General features: G+C 51.5%; 2 protein-coding genes across 2 annotated transcripts in view; both read right to left on the reverse strand.

The window, feature by feature from the left end:
• The window catches only part of ppp2r5d (protein phosphatase 2, regulatory subunit B', delta), a 5,342-nt gene extending 2,767 nt beyond the window's left edge, over positions 1–2,575 (reverse strand). Inside the window, exons 1-6 of the mRNA XM_016666578.1 lie at positions 2,384–2,575; positions 1,123–1,197; positions 880–1,057; positions 606–805; positions 285–395; positions 2–211 (exon numbers count right to left, since the gene is read on the reverse strand). Coding sequence (XP_016522064.1) covers positions 2–211; positions 285–395; positions 606–805; positions 880–1,057; positions 1,123–1,197; positions 2,384–2,410 — 801 coding nt within the window. The 5' untranslated portion in view covers positions 2,411–2,575. The remainder of the gene's footprint in view (position 1; positions 212–284; positions 396–605; positions 806–879; positions 1,058–1,122; positions 1,198–2,383) is intronic.
• A 681-nt stretch (positions 2,576–3,256) lies between these two features.
• Positions 3,257–8,210, reverse strand: znf318 (zinc finger protein 318). The gene is made up of 4 exons (XM_007542955.2): positions 7,526–8,210; positions 7,358–7,451; positions 6,898–7,016; positions 3,257–6,318 (listed from the first exon to the last, which is right to left on the reverse strand). The coding sequence occupies exons 1-4, from the start codon at positions 7,568–7,570 to the stop codon at positions 3,586–3,588; spliced, it is 2,991 nt and encodes a 996-aa protein (XP_007543017.2). The 5' UTR covers positions 7,571–8,210; the 3' UTR covers positions 3,257–3,585.
• Positions 8,211–8,244: the final 34 nt, after the last annotated feature.

Below are 8,244 nucleotides of genomic sequence, written 5' to 3' on the forward strand. Positions count from 1 at the left end.
ACCTGGAGCCCCACCAGGAGCCCCACCTGGAGCCCCACCAGGAGCCCCACCTGGAGCCCCACCAGGAGCCCCACCAGGAGCCCCACCTGGAGCCCCACCTGGCCAGGTGATGTCTTACCGACAGAACGAACTTCTGGTCGATGTACTTCTTGGCGACGTTGGGCTGGAAGTCCGGAGACTCCAGGAAGCGAAGGAAGAACTCGTACACCAGCTGTGGATTCACAGGTTGGGTCAGTTCTGGTTCTGGTTCTGCTCACCTGGACCTCCAGGAGTTGGAGTCGTACCTGCAGGTGAGGCCAGGCCGCCTCTAGCGTCGGCTCGTCTTCCTCCGGGTCGAACTCAGCGCCAGTCGGGTTGGAGGATGGAGGAAGAGTCCGGAACACATTTATGGAAAACTGCAGGACACAAACAGCCGTTACCATAGTGACGGTTCTGGTAGCTACATGTGCGCTAGCTTATAGTAAACGAGGAAACGCCAGACGTCCCAGGGCAAGTGAACGTAGCACAATGAGGGAACCTTTGGTGCTGAGCTCCAGGCGGCGCCGAGGGGGCGGAGCTTCCTACAGACACGCCCATATGTTCACCTGGATACACCTGGGACTCACCATGACGACGGCCTCGGGGTAGATGCTCTCGGTCACCACCTCGCTGTTGTGCGTGATGTACTCCACCATCTCGTTAAGCCCCGCCCTCTTGACCTCCTTGTACTTGAGGTCGCTGAGCGGGTCGCTGATGAAGTCGAACAGGACGCAGCACTGCCGCAGCTTCTGCACGAACAGATCCTCACGCTCCGGGGGCGGGGCATCTGGGGACAGGGACAGATTCGGATCTGAATGGGGTCGTGTTCTGGTGCGGTCCAGTCCAGTCCGGTCCGGTCACCTTTCAGGGCGGGCAGCTTCTGCAGCTCGCGGTTCTTGGTGAGGCTGAACCGGGTCGAGCTCTGGCGCCGCTCCTTCTTCAGCAGCGTCGGGCCGCCGGAGTATTTGATCTTGTTGAGCTGCGTCGGCGGCGGCGTGCTGCAGCTGGCGCGCTTGTTGCCGCTCTGCTGCTGCTGCACCTGAAACACATGGGCGGGTCAGAGGTTCTGGTTCCGGTCGGGCCGCGGCGGCCGGGGCGACCCACCTCCTCCGGGTTCTCCGGCCCGCCGTCCTTCACGCTGCTGCTGTTCTTGGAGGTTTTGGAAGATTTGCTGGATTCCTGAAAAACAACAAACCAGAACTAGAACCAGAACCATGGTGTTACTCTGTTAAACTGATCAGAACCAACGCTGGAACCGGGTCCGAGAAATCGGGCCCAAATGATGAAGAACATGGTTATAAATCGGATCACAACTTCCTGGGGAGAACTTTTCAGAATAAAGTGGAGGAAGTTCAGGGAGCAGAGTTCTGACCCGGTTCTGGATCAGAACCATCAGAACCTCATGGAGTAGGGATCACCTGCGGGTTCCTTTAGATCTGGACCAGAACCCGGTCATGTGCTGCAGCAGATCCATAGAGATCCAGTGACTTTCATCAGGTCCGGACCAGAAACCGAGTCAGAGAAATCAGTTGGTCCAACAGGATCCGATCAGAACCAGAACCCTGAGGTTCTCACTGATCGCACAGGAACCGGTTCCATCAGAACCGCTCTAAACATGAAACCGGCTGATGGTTCTGGATCGCTGGTTCTGACCCAGTGATCCGGAACCGGACTGCGGGGAAGCGCAGCCTCGGAGTCGCTGGGATGAGTCACGCTGCCCGGGGACAGCCAGCAGCCGAGCCCCGGAGCTCCCAGGCGGATCAGAGAGCCAGCTACTCCCGGAGCTCCCGGCTCCCTCGCAGCCGGGACACACCCACCCGGTACCGGCGGGACTGAGCGGAAGCAGCTGGTCTCGGTTCTCTTGCTCCTCTGTGGACACCTTTAGCTCTCCTGAAGTTGGCCTGTGACCGATAGTAAGGACCGTTACATCTATGGAGTTATTAACCAGCTCAAACTGGTTAAACTGGTGCAGGTTACTGGTTTTATTTCAACAATGACTGTTAAATCAGGAGGTTCAGGGACTCTGTTCTCCTCTGATCAGAACCAATCAAACAAACACTTTCATTCTAAAATCAGACTCTAAAATTTAAAAGACTTTTCTGAAGATGAACTTAAAGCTTTTCCTCCATTAGCGCCTCCTGCTGGTGGCCCCAGGTGATTTCTATATATATGAAAAAGATTCTTAAACCTTTAAGCAATCAGACTTTAACTCTACGGAATGACCCTTTACTGATGCTACCAATCACGAGCCGACTTCAGCGCTGTGTGATGCTAACGGGCCTTTTAGTCGTTTAGCTTCATCAAATCTGAACCCGCCTCCACCCCGCTCTCCCTCCACGCTCCACGGGGCGTAGCCCACACTCACCTTCTCCTTCTTCGGCTTGTTCGGCATCTTGTCCGCGGCGCTGACTTCTCCCACGGAGCCTCTGCGATCCTCCTCCCCGGGACTCAAACGCTGTCACTCGGTCAGTCTACTCCGTGCGCCCGCTACCCCACACGGCCAATGCGATTGGCTGCCGGAGCCGCCGTCTGCCTAGCGACGCGTGCAGGGATTTTTCCTATTGGATAAACGTGAGTTTAACAGCGAGGGTGATTGCTGCAGGGAGGCGATGCGGATCTGGAGTCTTCCCCAGCAACACAGAACCCCTCCAACCTGAGGAACCCGAACCGAACCACACACCAACCCTCCAACCTGAGGAAGGCGGGTTCCGAACCGAACAGAACCAGGAGAAGGTGGATGTTCTCCGCAGGGACCAGATGTTCTTACCTTCAGGTTCTGGTTCTGAACATTAAACTTTAATCCAAGGAGGTCAGAACATGGTTTGGTTGGTTCTGGAAAGTTATGCAGTCAAAACGGGAATAATCTGGGTTATTTAGCCTGTTATTCATGTCACCGTTTCAAACTAAATATTTAGATCTAAACTAACGCTTAGTTGTCTAATTACAGGAAACTAAGCGACAGAAAGATTAACCTTCATTTTTCTCTGACAGGCAAAAGTATGAAGGCTAAGATTTATTTTTTTCTTTGAGAATAAATTCATAATATTAGCAGAATAAAGGGGAAGCTTTATGAGAACCACGAAAAGTAAGAAATTAAAATGAGAAATGTTGAGCATGTTGTGAAGTTACAGTTTAGTAACAACTTTAGCAAGTCAGCATCAGATCATCAGATAAGGGATGAAGCACCTAACCTTCTCAGTCCGTCTTGCTTTAGAAACGTTCAAGCAACGCAAGAAGAGAAGGGTTCAGAACATTCTTTATTAAAACTGCTGAAAGAAACAAATATTACAGCGTCAGCACGATGGAGGAGAAACATCTGCAGGCAAGAACACGGGAGCCGCTGGTGTCTAGATCTAAAGAGGAACATGACTTTAAATCCAAACCACAGAAACCTGCAGACTTTAGGAAATCAAAGCGTCTTATTGGTGGAAAACAAGGAGTCTGACGTAGAGCCGGGGCTTCTGGGAGGAGGTCAGATCTCCACGTCAGTCTGGTACTTTAACAGTCCAAGTTTCCTTAACTTGTCATGTCCTCCCGCCCTGTAAATACCTCTGGGACCCCGGCATCCTACTCAAAGTTGAAAGTGTAGTCAAAGTCCAGGGCGGTCATGTCTGAAGGGAGACCCAAGGTTTCCGGGGTGACGTCCGTCCCTGGAGGATCCGTCTCTCTGTGCGAGGCGGCCTCCTGCTCCGGATCAGGAGACTCCAGACCTTTAGCTTCTGACGCCGTGAGGTCCTGGTTCCCTGCGCCTGGGTCCTGTTTGGGTTCTGGTTGACTCTGCTGCTGACGAGTCTGGTATCGGGTCTGGGAGCGGGTCTGACGAACCGGAGCAGCAGAAGGGGTCTTCTTCATTGCTGCTGCCTTACCTCTGGTTCTAGGACTTGGTTTGGGTTTAGGCTGTGGTTCTGGAGTTGTCTCTTGATGTGAATTAGCATCCTGGTCTATTTGGGGTTCAAACTGAGTTTCCGGCTGGAACAGTGGCTCAGCTGCTGGTTCCATCGAAATGGGCTTGGTCTGTGGGCAGATTTGAGATTTACGCCCAGGACTAGTGGGAGGACTTTGAGACAATCCTTCAGTAGGAGCTGATGGAGTCTGTTCTGAGTGAGGAGGTGGGTCAGATGGTTCAGGACCTGCAGCCTTATCTGTTGGAGCTGTGATGTCCTGAAGAGACCAAACGGAGGTAATTTGAATGTCACCATCAGCCTGGGTTTGTGGGCTTTGAAACCCGTTCTGTGGAGAAGTTGGTATTGTATTTGGAGGTTCAGTAGAGGTGGGCGACAGAGAATGGTGTTGGGGGGCCGTTTGAGGTTCATGTGACGGCTCCTTCTGATGATCCGGGGGTTGAGATTCAGGTTTTTGTTGGGTTTGTTGAGGTTGTGGTTGGGTGAGTTTTAGGGCTTTAGGCTCATTTTGGAGTTGTGGTTCAACCTGAGGTTGGGATTCAGGCATTTCCTGTGTTTGGGGTCTGGGTTCATCTGGGGGCTCTGATTGGTTGTGGGTCTGAGTTGGGAGTATGTTTGGTGTTTGGGTTTGATCTTGTGATTGGATCTGGGGTTCAGGTTTATTTTGGGACTGATTCTTATTTTGGACTGAAGGAGAACCTTTACCAGCTCCAACGTCGGTTTCTGTTCTGGAGAAAGAGGAAGGGCCGGCTTGGCCGAGGCTGCTGTAGAAGATGTCAAATAAGGCCTGAGCCTTGGCTGCAGCCAGGTTGCCCTGGAGCTTCTCCGACTTCTGAGGCCCTGCTAGCATGCTCTTGAAAGGAGGTGGCTTGACGAACACGGTGCGAGTCTGCTCACTTTCCGGGACGCCAGGAGCCGCCACATCGGACACAATCTTTATCAATGCTGGTTGTGAAGGCGTAGCTTTGGATGGAGTGAGTGGAGCAGCGGGAGCTGGAGGAGTCGCAGCTTTAACCTCTGATGGAGCAGACCGAGTTTCTGAGGATGCTGTGTTTAACGGAGCAGGGGAAGTTGTTGAAGGACTACTCTGTCCTGTTGCAGGTTTTGACTGGACCGGAGCAGGTTTAGGGAACAGTGGCCCTTGCTTCATTTCAGGTTTTGACTCAGCTGAATCAGGTTTAGAGGTATTCTGACATGGTCCAGGTTTCAACATTGAAGGAGGGAGTTTAGGACCAAACTGCTCTGGTCTGGTCACCGTGGGTGCAGCAGACATTACCCCCAACGGTCCAGCAGAGCTTACTGGAGGCCCGGGTTTGTTGTTGAACATCTGTGGGTTTGGGGGCCTGAAAGGGGCCCTAGGAAAAGGCCCTGGTGGACCTCCATCGGTGCTTTGGGGTCTCATGTTCAGAAATGTGTTAAGGGATGCAGGTTTTCCTGCCAGGGAAGCTCTCCTCAGCGGAGCCACAGGAGCACGGAGGTTTGGCCGGATCTGTCCTCGACCAGACGTGTACCAAGGTGGAGATTTTAGCTCCTCACCGGCCAGCTTCTCAGCAATCTCTTTGGCAGCAGCCACTGACTTGGAGAAGGAGTCCTCTTCTTCCCCTGGCTTCTCCTTTGCAGCTGCTTCTTCGTCCTTGAGGAACTCTGCTGCAACTTTCTGGGCTTCCTTTGCCAGCTGGTTCTCTTTCTTCTTCCATGTGAACTTCCCAAACGAAGTGGCGGAGGCTGCAGAGGCCGGTGCTTTGCTGGCCTCCATCGCCTGCTTGCGGAGCTTCGCCCTCATGGCCGGACTCGGCCCACAGAAGATCTTGGGCAGCTCGTAGGGTTTTGGCGGAGGTTCAGACTTCCTGGCGTCTGGTTTCCCTCCTGGTTTCTCAGGCTCGGCTTTATGCTTCCCTTCATCTCGCTCTCGATCATGTTTAGATCTGGAATCTGAACATTTCTCCTCCTTGTATTTGTCCTCGGTGCATTTATTGCCGTACTTTGGATGACCATCGTCGTCCCTGCGATGGCGGTGCCGATACTCTTCGTCTCGACTGCTGCCTCTGTACCGGCTGTTCCTGTCTTCATTCTCTCTGCTGTTGTGTTTCTCCTCCTTTTTGCTCTGTTTGTACTTTTCATCTTCATCTTTCTTGCTGTAAAACTTGTCTTCCTCCAGGCTCTTTCTGACTGCCTTCACTTTCTGCTCCTCTTCCTCTTTCTTTACTTTGATTTTTTCATCGCAGGTCTCGGCAGCCTCCTCTTCCTTCTTTTTGTCCTTTTTGTTTTTGTTCTTTTCGTCTCTGTCTTTATCGTCGTCGTCATATTTGCGTTTCTTTCCGCCTGCCTCCAAACCCAGGCCCGCCTGCCGGTCCAGATTCCTCCTCTGCTCATACAGCGGATTCTCCACCGTTTGTTTCTGGTGAAGGAAGCATGAAAAACAGAAATATGCATGAGTTTAGGTCCTGGGAAAGTTTTTATTGCTGAGACGAGAGGTCTTCAACGTGGGGAGGTCCTGCAGGGATTTCTGATTATTTTTGAAATATTTCTTTAAATTCACAGCTATGTCTTTAGATACATACTAACATGAATCCAACATAATAAAATTATCTGTGATTACATTGTTTTGTTTTATTAATTTATCAGAATTAAAATGGGGTGAACTGGGATGTTGTACCGGGTTTCACCACAGGGTGGCGGTGCTTCCCCAGTCCGCTCAGACACTTGAAGAAGAGCAGACCAGTAAAGACTCGCCGCCTCACCTTTAGCTCCAAGTTGTGACCAGACGACGTTTTGAGAGTGAAAGAACTGTTCTGCTGCATTAGCACTTCAGCATTAGCATGCTAGTTGCCCTGCTAGCTTAGCAGCTAACTTTTGAGGAAGCAAAGTCAGAACCAGTGCAGCCGAGAACCGGGCCTGGGGTCCATGTCTGAAAGGATCCAGTTCTCTGCAGCAGCTGGAGGTGAAACTACACCAGCCGGCCTCCTGTAGCTCATACCTTGTATTTCTCATTGTGAGAGTGTGTGATGACGTGTTCCTCAGCACAGATGGCGTCTCCATAAAACTCCTTACACAGCAGGCAGAAGAACCCTCTGACAGGAACCAGGAACTCTGACCCTGCAGTCAAACACAAGCAGCACCGTTCAAACACCGGGCAGGAGACAAAACCAGCTTCCAATAGTGTTTACCTGGCGGACATCAGAACCTGTCAGGACCGAGAGATTCAGAGAAAATAGTTGCTGTTTCTATAGAGAATGGTGAGCAGTTATCTCAGAGCGCTAGCTGATGGAAAAACTAATGAAAAGACATCAGAAGGTGTAAATGTCTTCTTCTCTGACACAGAGGTCCAATCTGAGTTCCACCTGGAAGTAAAAGACAGCTAACAAAATTCAGTGGCTCAGAGACCACATCAGCAGCCGCAGCTTTAATTGGATCAAATCTCGACATGGTGCCAGTACCTTTGGCTGGTTTGGTCCGTTTGGCGTCTCCTGCGGTGGTCTTGGGGGTCTTGGTGGGACTGGAGGCCCAGGGCCGATCGTACGGATCCAAAGTCTGCGAGCAAAAACACCCACGGTGAAATTGATCAGAGGAGAAAAGTGAGACATCAAACCGTGTGAAGAACAAACCTTCCGGTGCGGTTTGCTGTGTAAGTGTGTGAAAAAGTCAAACATGGAACCAGAAGTGATGTTACAGTTTTTGCACCAGTGGTTCCCAGCGTCATAATACTCAAACGGGTCAGGGGGCGGAGCCTCAGCGGTGAAGAGCAGCCGTTCTGGCGAGGCCTTCGTCGAAGTCGCTGGGGTTGCCTAAAAAAATAAAGGAAAGCGGCGATTCAGAGCAGGAGGAGACGGAGACGGTCAGGACAGAAACAACAAGCAGCTACGAAGTGAAAACGACTTACCTTGACAGAGTCCAGACAGACTCGACATTCGTCACGCAACCATCACGAAATAAGACGAAATCAATGAAAACAAAACAGGACAAAGACGGCGCGCATCATACAACGTTCCTGCAGAAACTCCTTCCGGTTTAACGCCACCGATGAGTAAAAACCGGGAAGCCACATTTACAGCTGGATCTTGGTGTTGCAGCGCCCCCTGCAGGAACCCTTTAGGTCAGGTTGTTCCTCAGCAAGATAAAGATTCAGATGAGCTGGAAGCGATTACAAGTTGGTTTGGTAAACGGCAGAGAGGTCCAGTCAGGTTCTGGTTCGCTCAGAGGGTCAGGCTGTACGAACCGGCTTCATATTCAGTCTTCATCTTTTGTGTCCAGGTGACATTAAAGCTTGGTTGGCCTTGAACTTTTTAAATTTTAATGAAAAGAAAACAGAGGTGATGGTGTTTGG

Source organism: Poecilia formosa, unplaced genomic scaffold, assembly GCF_000485575.1.
Source record: "Poecilia formosa unplaced genomic scaffold, Poecilia_formosa-5.1.2 Scaffold745, whole genome shotgun sequence".
NCBI classification, from domain to species: domain Eukaryota; kingdom Metazoa; phylum Chordata; class Actinopteri; order Cyprinodontiformes; family Poeciliidae; genus Poecilia; species Poecilia formosa.

What these genes read in the sequence shown, in the direction of transcription:
- znf318 (XM_007542955.2), bottom strand. Translation starts at nt 7,570, where the DNA reads ATGTTTGACTTTTTCACACACTTACACAGCAAACCGCACCGGAAG. An exon ending in ACGGACCAAACCAGCCAAAG is followed by an intron (nt 7,017 to 7,357) that starts GTACTGGCACCA and finishes GTTTGACTGCAG; the next exon opens with GGTCAGAGTTCCTGGTTCCT. An exon ending in CTCACAATGAGAAATACAAG is followed by an intron (nt 6,319 to 6,897) that starts GTATGAGCTACA and finishes TTCCTTCACCAG; the next exon opens with AAACAAACGGTGGAGAATCC.